We start from the raw sequence: 20,901 nt of genomic DNA, 5'->3' as shown, positions 1-20,901 counted from the left end.
TTTAAAGCAACACACACACCCCGGCGTCGGACCACGCCTCCACGGTCCGTGCACATCCCTATCCAGGAGGTTTTTCACACATGGCTCTATACCTCAGGTATCTGAAGAGCGAATCTGCTTTGCAGGCATTTTAATTCGAGGGATTAGATCGACCATTCACATAGCCATCTGCACCTCCATCAACACCTTTAGAGAATGCAGAAGCTGCGGAGTTTCCCCCACAAAAGCTTCTGGAAACAGAGGATTTTTTTTACCCCGGACATAACTCGGGCTAAGCCAGAATTCGCAGCCTCTCTTTGGAGAAAAACAAAGCCCTGTCTGTCCTGGTCCCTGATAGCCCGCAGGGAGATCGGGTTAATTCCAGCGAATATGTGGACTAGCCCACTCCAATCAGGAGTGGACTTGGCAGGGCGGCGGTGGGTGGGGTGGGGAGAGGAAGCCCTGTCTGTAAAACCTCCAGGTGAGCAATGACACATTTGAATGCTCCCCCATGCAAATTATTCCCTGCGAACAGAAAACTAGATCATCAGGGACCAAGATTATAGTTGAACCCTTTGCCCGCTATGCTGCTTTTCCGATAGCAAAACATCTTTAATACTGAAAATGTGATCCCTCCACCTGCAACCTGAATTTCATTCTACAATACATTCTGTTGCATGTATAAAGCAAGCCAAAGAACAAGGGCAGTTGTGACCACTTTAGAATTTTATCAGTTGATGTATATTTTCTGTTCTTAAAATGCAGCAAGAATAGGAAAAAGCAATTCATATGACGATTATCAGATGTGTACAGTTCATAGATTTTATCACTGTAGTAAACTCCCATTCATGTCTGTGGGGCTGTAGCTAAGAATCCTATTTACCACCGGTTATTTTATCACCTAACTTCAAAAGCTGCTGTCTGAAATGTCACTGTTAGTTACTCAGGTCCCAGAATACGAAAGAGAAAATAGAAAAAATAGCTATACTTTTTAGTACAGGCTTTTGAAGCTTCACAGAACTCTTTCTCATGCAAGGACAAACATTCCCATTCTTTCCCTTACCTTGAACTAGGGTTGCCAGTTTGCAATCCATAGAAAGGGCCTCTATTCTGTCCAAACCCTTGGTGGGCAAGGCATTTAGTGCACAAATGTAATTGGTGCCACTGAGGCACCTGTGCAAAGCTCTAGGTGCATGTGTACAGGCAAAGGGCTTAATTACCAAACTCTGCCATGTCCTTGGAGGACCGTCCTCCTTAATTGGTAGCCCATGGCAACAGGGTGGAGGTACACCACAGGCCTCCACAATCAGCATGGGCCATTGGGGGTGCTAGCACTGAGCACAAGAGGTACTTGTCCCCAGTCTGTGGCTGGATGTGCAAACTTCTTGCCTGCCTGTGTTGCGTATCGTGGGAAGTGTGAAAGATAATGTTGCTTTAAGACAAGGCCTCAGCCGGCTTCATAGTCCTCACTGGAGAGTGGAGTTATAAGGATTGTTGCTAGACCACATGTTGCTCTGCTGCTAGATTCAGGCTGATGACGTCTTCAAGGACCTGCCTCTGGTAAGTTCAATTATTCTGCTGCTTTCCCAAGGATTGTTATTAATAAACTAGTATTTTTAAGCCCGTTATAATAACGGGCGCTAGCTCCCCCCCCCCCCGTTTTAAGCGTTCTTCCTTTCTATTGCTTTTTTTTGTCCCTGTCTCTCTTCCTTTCTCTCCTTTCCTTCCTTTTCTTGTTCTCCTTTTCCTTCTATATTTTTTTTTTGTTTTTTATATGTTTTATTCTCTTCGTTATCTTTTTCTCTCTTCTTTCTATAATGGGTGTGTTCTGTGGGGTTTGTGTGTGTGTGTGTGTTTTCCTTTTTCTCTTTTTCTCTTTTTCTATCTTTTGTTTTTTCCCTTTGTTCTTCACTTTTATCTCTCTTATTTTCCCTTCCTCTCTCTTTATTTTGCTCTTTTCTTTCCCATCTCTCTCTTTTCTCTGTTTTTCCTTCTTTATTTCTTTTCTTTTCTCTATTGTTCTGTCTCCCTCCCTCATTCCTTGTTTTGTCTTTTGCTGTCTGTCTATTTTTTTGTCTGTCTGTCTCTCTCTCTCTTTCTCTCTGTCTTTGTTTTGCACACCCATTGGGAAAAATGAGAGTACCATCACAATTAGAATTATGCACTGCTTAGTGGCCCCAGAGTGGTTGCACTTTGGAGTGGCTTGCAAGCAGTACATGCACATCTCAGAGCTGTGGATCTCTGTGCAGTATGCAAAGTAGTATTGGAAAGTTCTATAATTTTGAACAATTACAGTCATCTTCACAAACAGTAAATAATTAAGCAAAGGGTGTGTGTGTGCTTGTGTGGTACTCCCCCCACCCCCCTCCCCACAGTATTAAAGTCCAGATCGTCCCATGGAAATGGTGCCATTGCTGCCTGCTCCGCTGCCCTCCTGGCCGCCCTTCCTCCGAAGGTCTGGAATATTTTTCCGGGCGCAATTGGCCCACGGAGCCGTCACCACTGTCTTCCCGGCCGCCCTCCCATGAGGAGAGTCCTTCGCCCAAGAACTGCCTAATGTCAGTGGGAGAGAGGTGCTCGCAAGCAGAGCTCCTCTCTCTTGCAAAGCCTCTGCCCGTACTGTCAGTTTGGACGCAAAGGACGCCTATTGCATCCTTCACGGCCAGAGTGTCAGTTCGGGCAGAGCCGTTGCAAAGAGAGGAGCGCTGCTTGCGAGCTCCTCTTTTTCTCTTTAATGCAGTAGCTTTCAGCCCGACGGACATGGCCAGGGTAAGGAGGACTCGGGAGGGAGGGAGGAGGACTTGGGAGGGAGGGCGGGCGGCCATCGGCAGTATTTGGGTGGAAATGGCCGCCCGTGGGGCTGTGGAAGGAGGACCGGGGACGCAGGAGTCGGGAAGGAGGGCAGGCGGGGGGCCAGCGGCAACATTTGGATTGAAGTGGCCGCCCGTGGGGGCTTGAAAAGAGGACCGGGGATTGGGCCGAAATGGCCGCCGGTGGGTCCGGGACGGTGGTGGCGGGCGGGCGGGCAGCGATTGGCCCGTAATGGGCGCCCGTGGGGCCGTGGCGAGAGGTCGGGTGTTTGCTGGCTAATGGCCGCCTGTGGCTTTGGGACACTGGTGTCTGCAGTCCTGTGTCCCTTGGGCTCTTCTGGGCCTGCGCTTCGCGCAGGCCCAGAACAGCCCAGGGAGGCAGGGACGCAGATCCCCAACGTTCCAAGGCCACGGCCACTCACTTAGCCTTTTATTATATAGGATGTTTCTTCAGTAATATTGCAGTATCCTACTACTGGTGTGCTGACAACACTATACTGTGGTAGGAGGAGATGGAGAAAGGGGCATTCTCTAGGCTGGAATGACAAAACCCAGGCCCCACGGGGGCTTCGGAGTCCTTGAGCCTCCCCACTCCATAAGCTTGTAACGAGAACGAGAGGGACAGAGCCAAGCTTCTTCTCCCCAGTTCCTAGTCCTCTCTGTCCCTTCCCTTTCCTGTTGCTCTGGGGATTGGCTCTTTTGGCATGTGGGCCTTCAGCCTCCTGCCCAGCAAGAACACAGCTGCTGAGCTATGTGGCAGTGGCAATTGCCCAGCAGAAGGAGATGGGTGATTAATGGTGTCAAAAACAAGAGAGAGTAAAAACATAGGAACATAAGAAACTGGTTGCTGTATATATGTCCTGCCTCTTTAAGATAGGTTGTGTTTGGTTGTGGGTGGCTTAGCTGTCTGTTTTCTAAGTGCAAGCTGCCCAGAGTTTGTTGCAGTCTTGTCTGAATAAAGAAGGCTTCTGAACCCACTTTGGTCTTCTGCTCCTTCAGGCCCACAAAGCGAGTGGTTGTGAGTATGCCTAACAATCTTACCTAGGGGAAGATACTACAGCTGTAGACTGAGTCAGACCATTGGTCCATGCCGCTCAGTATTGTCTACGTTGACTTGCAGCGGCTTCTCCAAGGTTTCAGGCAGGAGGCTCTCCCAGCCCTACCTGGAGATGCCACCAGAGAGTTATTTGCATATGGCTTCACGCTGCGGGGTAAATGCTGAGCGAAAGCACTTTGAATCACACTCGCGACATTGAGGGAAACAGACCCTCTTCTCTGCTCTTGGGTTTTGTTTTGATGCAAGTTCACATGGCATGCCTCTGTGTTTTCCTTCTAGCCAATTGTGGGTGGTGGTGGGGGGGGAGAACTTTCTAACGATCTATATCTGCATTTCTCAAGTGAGTATCCCTCTTATCATGCTAATGATTCTACGTCAGTGCCTCTCCCTATTTGCTCCAGCGTTTTCAGAAAAAGTAGCTTAAAACTAGCATTTTAAAAACCCGGAAATACACCGAGATAAGCTAGAATTCACAAGACAAAGCCCGATTTGTGTGTGGAGTGGGTCTAAGGATCTCAAAGGAACTCTGGGGTAATTTTGGCTGGTGTGTGTACGCACACACTCTCTTCCAAAGGAGATTCGGGATAACAACCCTGTCTGTAAAGCCTCCAGGGAGGGAACTTTGAACTTTCTGCATGCAACACAAATGCCCTACCACTGACTTGAGTTCTGAATTCCTTTAGAAAAAAATAATGATAAAAATGGGGGGTTGGGAATGTGGGCCTGGATCTTTTAAGTACCTAGCAATGCCCCTGCCATAGATGTCTCTCATAAAAATGCAAGCCCTTCCTCTAGGTTGCAACGGACAACCCTACTTCTGGCAGACTCTGAAATGGAGCAAGAGAGGACCAGTATCACATTAGATCTGGTTGTCGGAGAGCTGGTTATAAGCCAGGGACTTGCCAAGCAGAAAATACTTTACATCATCCAGCACACCAACTGCAACTGTGTTTTCTCTTCCATTTCTATGCTGGATTAGGACACTAACAGCTAGGAATGGAGCTTTTACAAGTGTTGCTCCCAGGCGCTGAAATGCCCGGTCTGAGAAGATAAGGGATTCCATATCCTTGCTGAATGTCTATAAAAGCTGTAAAGCCTTTTACTTCCGACGAGCTTTTAGTTGATCTGGTGATTAGTGAGTCTTACATGTGTGTATTCTTTAAAAACATTTTAATACAATTTTTATTTCTTTTATATTCGGTTTTTAAATACATCTGTGTATTTGCTAGCTGCTTAGAACCCTGGGGAATTTGATCATGCAGATGGTCCCAGGTTAACTGCCTGGCATTTTCTGGTAGGGCTGGGAGAGGCACTCCTGCCTGAAATCGTGGAGAGCAGCTGCTAGTCAGTGTACTGAGCTAGGTAGACCAATGGTCTGACTCTGTATAGGTAGCTCCTGTGTACTTATGTATTACTACCACTATCACAATCCTGGTACAAAATTTGCCCTTCTGCAGCTACTTTTTTTAAAAAGCACATCAGGTGATCCAGTCCTGCATCTCTCATGTAATTGACCCCTGAAGTGGAATCTGCAATGTGCAAACATGTTAGGGAATTTCAGGGTGTTTTTTTAAAAGGACTTACTTCAGAACAGATACTAAACACAGGTGCAACAATTAACTACCACGTGTTTGCTCCCCCCACCCCCAGAGAGCCTGTTCCTTTAGGAGCAGCAAGCAGAAACTAAACAGGCACAGCCTTTCCCATTACTGCATTTCCATGTCAGAAAAAGAAGTCTCCTTTCAGTTTACAGTGCTAGAATTCACATTTCATACAACATGGAGGGAAAAGAAACAAAACTCCCAACAACCGGCTGTCTCCTGGCAGGTAAGCGAGGTGTCTCCCTCCCACCTCTCTTCATGCTGCACAGGTGGGACTTTTGCCCGACAGATGTTGGATTAGGCCTAGCTCCAGTTTAAAGTGAACAATAGGAAACACTTTGGAAACTGATCCTTTGGAAAGGCCCAGAGTTCTTGGAACTGGGAAGCTCCTGGTAGGTACAAGAGATACAGAAATAATGAACGACAGCAAAAAGCAATTGGGGTCAGGAATGAAAAGTACAAAAGATGAAAGTGAAGAGGAGAAGCTGCCTTCAGAACTGAGCGAGTCAAGTGAAAGTAGTGAAATAGAAAGAACATCCAGAAATTGTAAGAAAAATAAATTGATATGCAGCTATAGAAAGTTCCAGAAAAACCAGGCAAAGAAAATGTTCAACAACAGAAAAATGAAAAAGAGGGTTGTTCAAAGGCTGTAAATACAGTAGCTCTTATTTATTTTTCACTTTATCTCTCAGGAAATCTCAATTTGGGTCACTCACAACACACTTTCTCTAGAATGAGAGACTTATCTGGAGTTACAAAGAATTTTGGTCTCTGACCCTGGGGTTATTGTGTTCAATATCAACACATGTAAATACCGATCACCTTTTCAGTCCACTTCATTGGAATACGCTAGCAGCTGGGGTGAAAGAATGCAAAGGGTAATATATCTTTAAGAATTAATGTAAATTGCATGCAGCTTATCAACTAGGAGTGAGAAAGGCTGCACCTGCTTAAAGTCCTACTTTTAAACAACTCTTAAAGGCATAGTAGCCTTATGTTATTTATTTATTTGAGTTATATACTGCCCTTCCTAAAGTGGCTTACACTAAAATTAAAAAAATATGTAACAAAATAAAGCAATTTAAAACATTAAAATTACAATTAAAACTTGTCCTTGTCCTTTATATCTGCTTTCTTGGGTGAAGAAATTTGTAATAGAATAAACTATTGTGTATGCCTATCTTAAGCAGATGCATGATCCTAAATTCATTTGAACTGGTGGATTTAGGTGCACCTAACAGTATGAGATCAAACTGTTAAGTATGGGAGTAAGCTCCATTGAATTCACTTAGGGTCCCCTCCCACACACAAAGTAAATGATAAATGAGATGCATACTGTATATTAGGCAGTCTAAAAATAGATTGTGATAAATAAGCATAGGGAAGTTCATTCATTCACAATCTAAATGAATTGTTTTTATGTAATTAGTACCAGGTGATATTGGGGTAACTTCTTTAAGAATCTGCTTGGTTGGTTTCAGGGGGGAGGATTTTGAAGGCACCTTGCTGCTTTGCTATAGGATAATAAAGGTCTTTTTAACCTTGAATTGGTTTTCCAAAGCAGGTATAGCCATTAGTAAAGGTTCCTTCCTGGCATGCTTCTCATAATAGCTCCTTAAATCTGCTAATGGCCTTGGACTCCTTTATTCTCTCTGTAGATATTTTCTTCTATTATCCACTGCTGAACAGTTCTTCTGGCCTGAGCTATATTGTTTGTTGTATCATCTGTTTTGCTAGACATATTCAGTAAGCTCTTTCAAACACTTGGTATGAAGGACAGGAACTGTCTTGTGATTAAAGTACCAACTAGCAATCAGGTGAGCTGGCTTTCAGCTCTTGTTCTGCTGCAAATGCTGAACTTGGCCTTGGCAAATCATAAGAACAGTCCTGCTGGATCAGGTCTAAGGCCTATCCAGTCCAGCTTTCTGTTTCCCACAGAGGCTCACCAGAGCTTATGGGAAGCCCACAAGCAGGAGATGAAGGCATGCCCCCTGACCTGCTGTTGCTCCTTCCTTCTGCCATCATTTTCTCCATTTCAACCACCGTTGCTCTCACAACTCCTTCATCTCTACAGGTGATTGGAGCTGGCCGACCTCTCACCTGCTCCAAAATAAATGTGTATATGGGGTGGAGCTACAATGCTTATTTAATATAACCAAGCCCCAACAGGGAATGTGTTACTGTGTGAGTGGGGCTGATTCCTGTAAGGCATGGGTTCCCACATGTTGGACTACAACTCCCATCATCACCAGCTACAAAAGCTGTTGGCCATTGTGGCTTGGGATGATGGGTGTTGTAGTCCAATACCACCGGGGACCAAAAACTGGGAACCTATGCTGTAAGGGAGAACTTGTGTGGGGACATCATCTTCCTGTCTTTTCCCGGGGACACTGTGTATAGCTGCATAGTGAATAGCTGCAACCAATCACCCTTGGCTTTCCATCAGAACAAGCTTCTTCCCAAGAAATCACCTAAAAGGCTAAATGCCCTAGAAGGGAACTCATTGCCTCTCTTCTGTGGAGCTTCAGATGATCTAGAATCTACTCTGGCTTGTTGTGTTGTGGGTTTGCAATGTAAGGAGAACTTGCTCAGGACCCTTGCTACTTCCATTAGAAGTCCAAGATTCAGGTAAGTGCTCTGTGGTGACAAAAACAGATGGAACAAACTCCAGACTATAGTAATGATTGATATAGAAGTTTCCTCTGCAGTTTGTCAGCTGACCTGCTGATATATCAATAGCCAAGTTTATATTTTGCGAAATGGGCAGTATTTAGAACGATATTTAATAAACATAGAATGACACGCAGTCTTCTCTTTCTTGCCTCCCTCCTTCTAAACGAATCTTCTGTTTGTACATCCTAATTAGACTTGATTTGTACAGGTGCATGCCATCTGGAGCACATCCAATTAAACTAGGGGACTTGTAAAGAGTCAGGGTGGGAAACTCAGAAAAGAACCTGCAAGACCACAAAGAAGAGACGTTTTGCTGGGCTTCATATTACAATGTACCTAATTGGCATAGATGCAGTTTGCTGTCAGGCAACTCCTTGAACAGAGTGTACAGTTCCTTTAAGTGGGTTATATGCTTGGGGAAAATCACATGGCTCTGTGACCCAGAAAGTGTGACCACCTCAGGCTTTGGGAACCTATAAGGAAAGTGCCCTGAGGTTCAGAAAGGTCATAAAGAGAGCTTGTTTCTAGGATACACTCTCCTGTTAATCCTATGTAGGCAAGTTCTTGAAAACCATGTGTGGAATATTCTGTTTAGTTTCCACTCCTGTGGTCATGCTGTATCAAAAAAAGAGAAACCATCATCCTGCTTCCTCTCACAGTATGACAATGGGGCATATGTCTGCAGCTCTGAATATATGACCCAGTCACTGCCATGCAGATGTTTTTATTTTATTTTATTTAACACATTTTTATACCACCCCATATGCAAGTCCCTGGGTGGTTCACAATCAATTAAAACATTAACACAATTAAAACAGTTTAAAATACAGATTAAAAACTCTAAAACTTAAAACTATAGATTAAAAGCCTGACTAAACAGGTATGTTTTCAGGTCCTAATTAAAAACATGCAGAGAAGGGGAGGCTCTAATTTCATTGGGAAGCACATTCTAAAGTCCTGGGGCAACCCTAGAAAAGGCCCGGTTTTGAGTTGCCCTCAACCAGGTTGGTGGCAACCATAACTGGATCTCCCCAGATGATCTTAATAGGTGGTGGGGTTCCGGTTCATAAAGAAGAAGGCATTCTCTTACATTCCTTGGACTCAAACCATTCAGGGCTTTATAGATAATCAGTACTTGGTACAGGAGAACCTTGATATCCATGGACTCTACATTCACGTATCTGCCATTGGGTAATTAACACCTGACATCGGCATATGTGAATTTTAAAAAGGCAGAAAAGAGGTTAACTCGGCATATCCACAGATCAGAGGCAGCTGGAAATGTCTATGGAGGTTATTTATGGCCTCCATTTTGTGAAACTGAGCCATTTTGTGTCTTGGTTTCTGTAAAAATGTGGTGGAAAATGGCAGAAAAGGGCTACAAAATTGACTATTTCTCACTTCTTGGGGGCATTGCTGGATTGCTGGAGGCCTGCAGAGCATAGTAGGGCACTTTATTTTGCCCTTTCAACCCCTTTTGGGTGATTTTTTGGTAATTTCCGGGGCTCTGGGAACCTAACCCCCATGATCCCATTGTCCCAATAACCCAGTATTTGCAGTTTATGTATCCGTGGTAATTGCAGAGAACAGAACCCCTGCAAATATTGAGGTTCTCCTGTACTTCACCTGGAAACGTATTGGCAGCCAGTGTAGTTCTTTATAAATTGGTGTAATATGATCTCTTTGGTTAATCCTGCAGACCAACTTTGCTGCTGCATTCTGTACCAACTACAGTTTCCAGACTACATACGAAGGCAGCCCAATGTAGCATGCACTGCAGTAGTCAAGTCTGGATGTTACTAACATAACATAAGTTTTAATGAAAGGCGGTATAAAAATCAAACAATAAATTAATAAATATGCACCATTATTCTGGTTTAATCCCTATAGGAACAGAGTAAAATTGACAATCAAGATCAGGGTTCCCAACCTTGGGTCCCCAGATGTTGTTGGATTACAACTCCCATCATCTGCAATGGCCATTGTGGCTGGGGATGATGGGAGTTGTAGTCCAACAACATCTGAGGAGCCAAGGTTGGGAACTCCTGATCTAGTTTTTACAAATGTGAGCATACACAAAAAATACATCATATGCTATGTATGGGTAGGTGAGATGTTTCTTAGCCTAGGAGCAGAATAACAATAAGACAAGGATGCAAATATTTATCTGAACTCGCATAAATGAGGTAAAGGGTTTATGATTGCTCAGGACTACTAGCCCCTTTATGTATTTGGTGAACAGTCTGATGGAACCTGCATATGTACAAACTGTACACACACACGCAATACCCTATTCATCCATTTTGTTGTATGTGTATGTATAGGTATCTGTACACATGAAAATGTGCTTGTGCTAATAACTGTGCATGCGTTATTTTAAAAGTGAAGCTGGGTACAGTCCAGCTCAAATACAGGGTACAGATAAGAAATGTACTACTGTATGTGTGATGAACATAATATCTGAGAAACTGTACATGCATACAAATCGGTTCATTCGTACCCCATAAAGTTTGCATGTGTGTTGAGCATAACGTGAATAGAGCTGTAGCCTGTCTTTGGACAAAAGGCAGGGTCAGTGACTGCAAACAGCTGCATTCCTGTTACTCTCTCTATATGCATTCAGACAAACATCTAAATGTTGCTATGATGTTGTAGTACTGTAATTTGCTATTGATAACTGTAACTAACACCCATATCCTTAAGTGCATTTTTGTGGAAGACCCTCACAGGGGCTCACTTCAATTACCTAGAGTTTATAAGCACTTTGGAATTCTGGCTTCTTTGAAAATAGTCCTGAGGGCAGGGAGGCCATTATTTCTCATCTGCCATGATTCTCTCAACATGAATCTCTCAGTTGGCAGTGTCTGCCAACCTTTACTTTACAACCTTCACTTGGGAACCTTTACTTCCTAATTCTTTCTTTACTTATTCTTTCTTTCTTTTTTACAGTAAATAGAAGCACACAAGATTTTAGAGTTTTTTTCAAAAAATCTTGCACTTTTGTCAGTAGATTCAGACAATACTTTGAACTGGCCAGTGTAAATACATGGGGGGAAAAGCATAGCCTGTACATGCCTCTCTCAGAGTACAACCTCAGATAAACATGCAAACTTTACCTCGGTAAACATGCAAATTTGCATGTTTAGGGGCTTAACTGCCTGCACACAGTTAGGAGGTCGCTAACTGGAGGGGAGATGTGCATGGTCACATTCCTCCCCCAGATGTTTACACTGGTTAATTCAGTGTATCTTCTGACCCAGCCCACGGTCTCATATTTTGGGGTGGCACATGACTTTTTGCATTAAAGAGATTTGGGATCTTTTAATGTTTAGCAGTGGTATCCTTTGCACAGGGAAGGAGAAGGGAGGCACCAAACACCAGGCACTATGTGGTACCACCATATGTAGATGAATCTGTGGCTCACTGGGGTTTGGAGATAAACTTACAACTTTCAGATACCACCATGGATGTAGCTAGTTATTGGAAGATGTTGCAACTATATCACATTGCAGGGATGAGATTTATGGAAGAAGAGCTGGAACAGATGGGACTGGGCCTGTTGTCATAACCTTTCCTCTGTGCTGAAGTTTATTGGACACAATGCTGAATATTGTATAAACATAAGAAGTATAAACATAACAAGAGTGCTGCTGGACTTCACTAAAGATCAATCTAGTCCAGCATCCTGTTTCCCGTAATCTCCAGATGGACACTTCTGGGAACCCCTCAAACAGGGCTTGAAGGCTGGTCTTGGAGCTGGTCTTGTGGTAGCAGGCATTAATTGTCCCCTATACTAAGCAAGGCCCATCTTTGTTTGCATTTGGAGGGGAATCTACATGTGAGCTCTGTGAGATACTCCCCTTAAGTGATAGGGCCTTAGCTCAATCGTAGAGCATCTGTATGCAGAAGGTCCCAACACAGGTTCACTTCCTGGCACAGAAATTCTTATACTTGAGTCCCCAGATGTTGGACTTCATCTCATACTCCCCAGCCACAATGGCCAAAGACAATTGTGGCTGGAGATTATGGAGTGGGGATTATGGGAGCCAAAGACAATTGTGGCTGGGGATTATGGGAGTTGAAGTCCTGCAACATCTGGCAACCCAATTTTAGAACCCCCTGCCCTGACATCTCCAGGTAGGACTTCTGCCAGAAACCTTGGGGAGCCACTGGCAGTCAATGTAGACAGTACCGAGTTAGACTGACCAATCTCTGACTTGGTATAAGGCAGCTTCCTATGTAAGGTTGCACCTACTATTGCCCAACCCCCAGCAGCAACTGATACTCAGTAGTATATTGCCTCTGAACATATAGGTTCTACGGTCATTTATAGACCTACTTTCTGGGAATTTGTCTAATTCCAGCATAGCGGTTAGAGTGTTGGACTAGGACTGGGAAGACCTTTGTTCGAATCCCCATTCAACCATGAAACTCACTGGGTGACTCTAGGCCAGTCATGTGTCTCTCAGCCTAACTTATCTCTCAGGGTTGTTGCGAGGATAAAAATAAACATGCACACTGCTCTGAGCTCCTCTGCGGAAGATTGGGATATAAATGTAATAAATAAATAACTAGCTAAACCTGCACAGAGCATCTGTGCATTCTTTGGGGCTGGCGGTTCCCTCTCCCCCCTCCTCCTGCCACAGTCTCTCCTGCTCTCCCCCCACCTTCTGCCCCAGTCTTCTCATGTTTCCGTCCCCGGCCGCACTTTCCTTCCTGGGCTGCTCTCGGTGGTGTGGCTCTACCGCCACCCACCGCCTCCTCACTGCGGCTGTCTCTCCTGCCCTCCCCCCCACCTTCTGCTCCCCCCACCTTCTCCTCCCCTCCCCTCCCATTCTGCTCTCGGTGGCACAGCTCTACTGCCGCCCACCGCCTCTTCTTCCTGGCGGCCCAGCCGCCTCCTAACCCCAGTGGCCAGGCCGGGGCCACCTCCTCCTCCTCACTGGGGCCAGGCCGCCACCACCTCCATTACCGTAGCTGGGTAAGGCCGGGAACTCTTGCAGCATCTCGCAAGGGTTCTGCCGCAAAAACGCCTGGGCACGCATGCTGACTAAGAGAAATAATTATATAGATTCCCCTCTAAAGCCATCTAAACTTGTAGCTGCGACCACACCCTGAGACAGCCGATTTCATCATGTGCTGTGTAAAGCAGAGCTTTCCTTTGTCTGTCTTGAAATCTCCTGCCAATCAACTTCAATGGATGACCCCGAGCCCTAGTACAGCATTTATTATGTATCTATTATTCACATTTAGATCCTGTCCTCAAGAAACCCCTCTGTCTGCTTTCTCTACTTCATGCATGTTGTGCCACACAAGTGCATACAATGTCATGCTGGGCAGGACCTCATCCAACTCCAGAGGCGTAGCTATAATTGAGTGGATGGGTTCAAAGAACCGGGGGCCCCAGCTCCACCCCTCCCTCTTTTCTTCATTATCTCCCTCACTCCAAGGGGCCACCAGGGAGTGGGGGTGAACACGGGCTCTCTCTCCCCTACCTACGCCCCTGTCCAGCGCTGCTTGAATGCACCTTTTGGTTTATCTGCCTTCCCTGTATAGGGGAGTGGCTCGTGCTGTTCTGTACATGGGAGCAAAAATGTGACTCTACCTACCTATATTGCTATGCAAAGCACTGCTTTTACTGAACAAGGGCACTTCATTCAAGGCAGAAGCTCTGATGATGAATGGGTAGCAGAACATGCTCAAATACCCAGATGACTCTTCATTCACTTGCTTCTAGCTGTCACTTTGTGGCCACATAAAACCCTTAACTGGGCAAATGCTGACTCTAATAAGTGGAAATAAGAAACCTTTAATGAATTTTATCTCTGCTGACTTTCGGATACCCACAAATCCTTCAGAGGCAGACTTACATGGAGTGGGACATCTAGATTAGTATACAACACAAATCTGAATCTCAGAACGTTATCGGGTTGTAGTGAAAAAGTATGGAGCAAAAGATAATGCACTTGAAAACCAAATTCTGAGTCTTAATATGTTCCATAAAAGGCTAGGTATTAATGTAAAACCTTATTTAAAACTATTGGATTCTAAGCCATTTAAAACCTGTGGCAACTTAATTCTGTTTAATCTTAATTCTCTTTTGAAAGTGCTGCTTAACCTGTCTCTCTCTCTCTCTCTGTATGTATGTATAAAGTGAATACTCAAGAAGAGCAGCGCAGAAGGTAAAACATCAGATAGTAACAAAATTGATTCTTCTGTTCTTCAGTTTTAAAGGATTTGCATTACTGGATTAACACATTCTTCTCTTAGTAGGCTAAATATGGGCAGGGTTTAGGGTGGTTTAGCAAAATGTACAGCATAAAAATAAATGTATTAATTTTTTTAAATAAGGGATGGATAAAATCAATTAGCACGGTACATTCATATAGCACCCAAATGGTCCAGGTTTGCATCATGACAGTTTCAGTGCAGCATCTAGCAGTTTTAAGTGCATTATGATGATGAAAGGGATGGATGTGGGGGACAAAGCCTGGACCCAGCCTGCTAAAAAAAAGTGTGTGTGAGGGAGAGAGAGTGTTTTCAGTTCCAGCTAAACAAAAGTTCCACATTCTATATAAACTCCGGGAAACTGTTTGTTGGTTCAAGCCACAGCTGGGTGTAACAAACCAGGATCATAAACCTTCCTGGTCTATTTTACCTAACTGCGGTTTAAATCAAACCGCAGTTAGGTAAAATAGACCAGGAAGGTTTATGATCCTGGTTTGTTACACCCAGCTGTGGCTTGAACCAAAAAATCAAACCGCAGTTTCCAGGTTTATACATAACACAAGCACGTGGATCTCTTAAGGCAATTCTCAAAGCAGGAAATATTGGTTTCCTGTTATACTATGCCCTAGTTCAGAAGTAGTTCTGCCAGGAGAACTCCATCGGTATGGGGACTGAATGTCACATTCCCAGAGTAACATACCTGCCAACATGTCCCTATTTTCCCATTCACCTGAGTGGATATATAGGGACATATTGGCAGGTATGGAATAACAGTGTGCTGATGCCTTGACGGTGCCTCCTTCAATCACATGGGGGGAAATTATGGGTTTCTCCTCACAAGCACACTGGCAGCTATTGTGCAGGAGTTGATTTGTCTGAATTAGGTGCTGGGGGAAGACATGCATGTCCATGTGATCGGTGAGGGGTCGTGGTGGTTGGATATTATCTAAATAGGTGCTGTGCTGCTCAAGCAAGAGCTAGAGAATGACTCAGTTTTATATGAAGGCCCCTGAAAATCAAACAGCAAGTAAGCTTCAAAGTTATAGGAACTTAGGAAGCTGCCTTATACTGAGTCAGACCATTGGTCCATCTAGCTCTGTAACACTGACTGCTAGCAGCTTCTCCAAGGCTTCAAACAGGAGTCTTTCCCAGTTCTATCTGGAGATGCCAAGGATTGAATTTGGGGCCTTTTTCATGCAAAACAGATGTTCTAATCTAGAGCTACAGCCACATCAGAACAGTACATCATAGCAGGGAGGGCCTTGGTGATGGTACCCAGTGTTCAAGAAGACCATCCAGTTGTCGCACCCGGAGGTGGGGAATTGAGCTAGGGGGCACAGAAGGAGCATTTATGAGTGGGGAAGCTGTGTCCCAAATATTAGATTTCTAAAACAGAATTGGGGTGGTGGTGGTGGACAAACTGCTTGTCCAGGTTCTTTGCTCCACTCACCCCCCCCACCCCACTCTGGAGCCACCCCTGAGTCCAACCAGCAGACGGCGGGAGCTGGGCTTTCTTCGATTGTTCTGAGACTGTAAAAACAACTCCAGGAGGAAGCTGAGCAACATTTCCCTCAAACGCTGTGTAAAAACCCAAATTTTAAGGAAGGTATCTTAAAGTTTGTGCTGGCAAGTGGTGGGTTTCCCTTTTGGCTTATTTATGGTTTTATTTCTCTTGTGGCTTTAGTATCATGAAATATGGTTTTATTTTTAGTTCTGAGTGAGTGAGTGTGTGTGTAGCTGTCTTGAGTAGGAGAGGGGGCAGAAATGGTATGAACAATTTTCTTGAGGCAGTCCATAGGCAAGTGAATCTGGGAGGGAAAGAGCTCCACAGAAAGCAGCTGAAAGGAAGTGAAGTGTCCTTCAGGCTTTTCTCCGAGCCAAGGATGTGGTATAGCAGAAACAGTGAAAGTTCACTAACTCCAATGCTTCCAGTTTCCAGTCGTGTCCAACTAGAATGTAGGGAGAGTGTGGCAATGCGAGTGGAATCTAAGATCTTTCCTTTGTATGGATTCTACTAGCATCTATGCTGACCCCCTGTTTTATAGCTACTTTCCTTATAAATACGAAGCAATCTTATGTATGATTAACTACAATGTCTTTATTCCAGAAACAGCTCCATATTCCTCTTCTCGTTTCCCACCTTTTTTCTTTCTGACTCCACACCCCCCTCTACAGGATCCCAACTGGGACAAACTTCTAATCAACAAAACTAGATAGAATACAATACTAATCAACAATGCTAGATAGAATACGGTACACTCCCCCCCTTATAATTGAATTCATTACAATTTGGTGACAAAGTCTTTTTTAGATGGTCATGAACATTTCTTCTTGTATTGTTTTATTTAATATTTTTGGACATTTTGTATTTTACAAACATCTTGTCCTGTCCCCGTGCCCAACCTTCCCTTCTCAAGTCAGCGCTGGTTGTGGGGAGATGACTGGATTTTAGTCCCCAGTGGGTTGGGATATACCCCAACACTACATGCAGATCCTTCAGTGCAAGTGATAAATCCATCACTAAGTTAATTTGTGTAGTAACCTCCCTCCAGAAGCCTTGCATCATGGGACAGTCCCACAACATATGTGTTAAGTTGGCGTGAGGATTATTGCATCTCCAGCAGTTACTATTTGAGAGCATTCTTAATTGCTTAAGATGTAGAGGGGTCCAATAGGCCCTGAAAATAATCTTCGTTGAATTAGGTGCAATTTAAGATCAATTGAGCTGCATTTAACACTACCTAAAATATTTTGCCATTGTGCTGGTGACACCTTATCTGTAAGTTCCAGGTTCCATTTGTCCCTAAGTAAATCCAATCCAGGGTCCATGTCTCCATGCACAAAGGCATATAGGTATTTATTTAGTTTTTGGTGCAAGGACATCTTAATGGCATGCACTAATATATCTGGAGTTGCTGAGGCTGCCAGGGGACTCTGGCACAGGAGCTGCTAGTGATTTGTTTTCTGGTACAGAGGATTGTCCATGACTTTCATCAGCCTCGTCCGTGAGGTCAAAACTGGAGGAAAGATCAAATTCCACAACAGTTTCTCTCTTGAGATCAGACTCTCTTCCCTCTTTTCTCATAATGCATACTTGAAAGTCTCAAACTGTTGCATTTATTTCCATCATCCAGTGTGACAGAATCTCCTCAGATTTTGATTATTTGTTTTGGTCCAGAATATTGGGAACACCCCTTTCTCACTTTATAAGGCAGCTGTACTTGAGCAAAGTCCCCCACTTGAAATGTTTGCTGTTTTGCACTCCATTTCTAATCCACATACAATTCCTTTTTTTGTTTTTACTCCCTTACCTAATCAGGATCTCTGCATCCTCAGGGTGAGATGCCATGGAACGCCCTATCATTTGTTGCCATTGATACCTTTGGTGGTAACTTTGCATCAGAGGAACATAAGAAACTGCCTTATACTAAGTCATACCATTGGCCCATCTAGCTCAGTATTGTTTACATAGATTGGCAGCAGCTTCTCCAAGGTTACAGGCAGGAGTCTCTCTCAGCCCTATCTTGGAGAGCTTAGGGAGGGAACTTGGAACCTTCTGCATGCAAGAATGCAGGGGCTCTTCCCAGAGCAGCCCCATCCCCTAAGGGGAATATTCTTACAGTGCTCACAAGTCCTCTCAGCTATTCAAAAGGTGATTTTCCTGTAGTAGAATGAGAAGTAATTCAATAAGCAAATAGTTTAACAGATTGCCTCTTTCCAGGGTTGTTGTGCAAAATCATTCTAACCAGAATAGAATAATTCTTTCACTAATCTGTTTGTTCTTTCCACTAAGCCATTTCCTGCAGGATGATACAAGGAAATAGTCTCATGTTTTATCCCATGGTTATGCAACTATTGCTCCATTTCAAATGAGGCAAGCTGTGCCCCATTGTCAGCCACCAGTTCTTTAGGAAGACCTTCTTTCACAAAAACTGCAGCCATGAAGTGGATCATCTTGTTTGTGGTAATGCTGTCAGCAAATGAAACTTCTGGCCACCTGGAACAGTAATCCACCATCACCATAACAAATCTTTGTTTTGTGGGTCCAATATCAAAAGGCCCCAGTATATCCAGAGCAGAACTGCGTGCATCATTCTTTGAATTACAAAGCAATCTTATGTTTGTTTAATTAGGATTTTATTCCAGAAACAACTCAATTTTCTCCTTCTCTTTTCCCTCTTTTTTCTTTCTAATGCCCCTACTCTCTTCTAGGGATATGCAGAACATCCCAAGCTCAGAATGGTCATTTGCGTGTGTTTTGTTCCAAAACGGAATACCCTTCAAATGAAGAGCTTGTTCCATTGGAACGATTGACTCACTGGTTGTTTTTATGGAATGTTTCTATGGATCGATTGGCTTGCCTGGTTTCTATGGAATGTTTCTATGGTATGCCCTGAACTCCTGCCTGTAGGCTTCCAGCAGCATCTGCTGGGCCACTGTGTGAAACAGGATGCTGGACTAGATGCGGCTTGGGCCTGATCCAGCAGGGCTGTTCTTATGTTCCAGCCATTTGTGTGGAATGCAAATGCCTGGACTGATGGAATGAGCCCTTCATTTGAAAGGCATTCTGTTTAAGAACGGAGCACTTGCAATGGCTCGTTTCGAGTGAGAACATTCTGAGCTTGGAACATTCTGCACATCCCTACACTCTACAGGATCCCCATTGGTACAAATGTGTAATCAACAAAATATAAAGGACTGCTAGATAGAATACAACACCCCCCCATGACCCCTATCAATATGGATGATTGGAGGATCAGCAAACACTTTTGGCTTGTAGAGATTAGACATTGATCAGACTCATGGAGTTCTGAATAGGCCTACTGAAATCTGCATTGGATAAGCTCTTTGTTCCTTAGGTTGCAGTCCTAAGCAAGCTTACCTGACCCATGAAAACTTCATGAAAGCTGGGGGTTACCTTGGTTAGTATTGTGCTGTACATGTGTGTCTGTGTGTGTTTAGGACTATTGATTAGATTAGGGGTGTACAACTCAAATGCTCCGATGGCCCAACCGAGGGTGGGAGGGGAGCTAGTCTCAAGATCGGATCCAAATTTTCTCCCTTCAACAAAGTTTTTTTCTTTATAATTCAGCTAATAGGACTCCAAAAGATTTTATTTTCTGTTTGTTGCTTGGAGGCGACTGCTAAATGGAGCTGGCTTATGCCAAAGAGCTCCTGAGGGGCTCCCTCTCAGAGGGATCTCAGCTGCCGCAGGACCTGGGAAGCTTGGTGCCTATATCCACTGCCCCCCTCTAACAGCCGGAATCGACTCTTATCGCACCCGTCGCACGCGCCATTTTGCACCAAGAGGTGCAAATGTCGGAGCTTTCTTTCAAAAAAGCTCCAAAGAAAACAAAGCATAGCAGGGATCAGCCTCCCCCCCCAAAAAAAAGAAAGAAAGAAAGAAAGAAAGAAAGAAATGTAAGAAGTCGCCTACCTCAAGATCGGAGAGCTCTGTGTGTCTCAGTGAGCGGCTATTGATAAAAGTGGTTTGCAAAAAACCAAAACCAAAACTGCGTTCTCACAAGCCAATACCTACTGGAGCGGACGACCAGTGCCCTTCGGGCGATCCCCTGGCATCCCTGCCCTTGCCCAGGACGGGCCCAGTGTCTGAGGAGGAACTGGCTGGTCCGTGCATTCCCTCCACACTGCTGACAGAGCTTCTGTTTCCTGCCAGTCCTTCGAATGCTTTGCTGCCGAATGCTCCAACACCTGTAAGTACCCTTACCCCTCCTTTTGCTTCGCATGTCATGGATTGGTTGAGGGGTTTCTTTAGGAGCGAATGTCTAGTGGCCAAGCTGCTTGAGCCACCGGCAGCTCCAATTGCTAAGCCATCTGTGGCTCCAGTTGATGTACTCCCTAACCTAGCGCCAGCACCCCAGCGCACTCCTAGAAGGGACGGAGAGCATCTGTCCTCCTCTTCCCTAGACTCTAGCCCCCGCAAGCACGCTATCCCTCTCACTGAACGGGGTCTTTTTGTGCCTAGAGCCCTGCCTCTCAGGCGTAAAAGAAAATATGGGCATTCCTCCTCCTCTGAAGAGGAAGTCAGACCAAAATGTCCAAGGGGCTCTCCTCGTCCCTCCGCCCCCTCCATCTGTCTGGAGGGCCTCCAGCAGTACTTATTCTGTCCCCTCGATCTCTTCCTGCTGTCCCTGCTCCACAGGTTCCCCTCCCACTCCCCTTCCAGTCAGACCTGCTATCCCTGCTTCTGACTCCGAAGAGGAAGACAGCTCTGGGGCAGGGGAACCAGCAGACCCTCCTGATTCTAACAAAGAAGATGGAGAGCTATCAGACAAAGAGATTCCCCCCCCCCCCGTTCCTCTTGACTTTTTTCGTCAGCAGACTTTGACATACTCCTACTCTGGGTCAGAATGTTTTTCCTTCAGGCTGTAATACCACTACTGTGGTCCCTTTTCCACCCTTATTCTGCAAAGTGATGTGTGCCGAATGGCAATGCCCAGCATCCTCCAAACCTAATGGCAATATTCCAAAAAAGCACTATTCCTTACCACAAGAAATCATGTCTCTTTTAGCGACTCCAAAAATAGATCCC

At 44.7% G+C, this 20,901-nt stretch overlaps 2 protein-coding genes across 6 annotated transcripts in view; one reads left to right on the top strand and one right to left on the bottom strand.

Annotated features, from left to right (window-relative positions):
- The first annotated feature begins 1,305 nt into the window (after positions 1 to 1,305).
- Positions 1,306 to 20,901, top strand: part of ABTB3 (ankyrin repeat and BTB domain containing 3) — a 448,319-nt gene continuing 428,723 nt past the window's right edge. For all 5 annotated transcript variants that reach the window (XM_053258103.1, XM_053258104.1, XM_053258101.1 and 2 more), the window contains exon 1: positions 1,306 to 1,539. The gene's annotated coding sequence lies outside the window, so the exon portion shown is untranslated. The remainder of the gene's footprint in view (positions 1,540 to 20,901) is intronic.
- Positions 6,962 to 7,188, bottom strand: LOC128328275 (guanine nucleotide-binding protein G(I)/G(S)/G(O) subunit gamma-12-like). Its single transcript, XM_053258110.1, is given in 2 exon segments — positions 6,962 to 7,093; positions 7,096 to 7,188. Coding segments are annotated over 2 exon segments (225 nt in total).

The sequence above is a fragment of the Hemicordylus capensis genome, chromosome 5, assembly GCF_027244095.1.
Source record: "Hemicordylus capensis ecotype Gifberg chromosome 5, rHemCap1.1.pri, whole genome shotgun sequence".
Classification (NCBI taxonomy): Eukaryota; Metazoa; Chordata; class Lepidosauria; order Squamata; family Cordylidae; genus Hemicordylus; species Hemicordylus capensis.
Note: the sequence above shows the minus strand (reverse complement) of the source record. Positions and strands in the feature narration are given on the sequence as shown.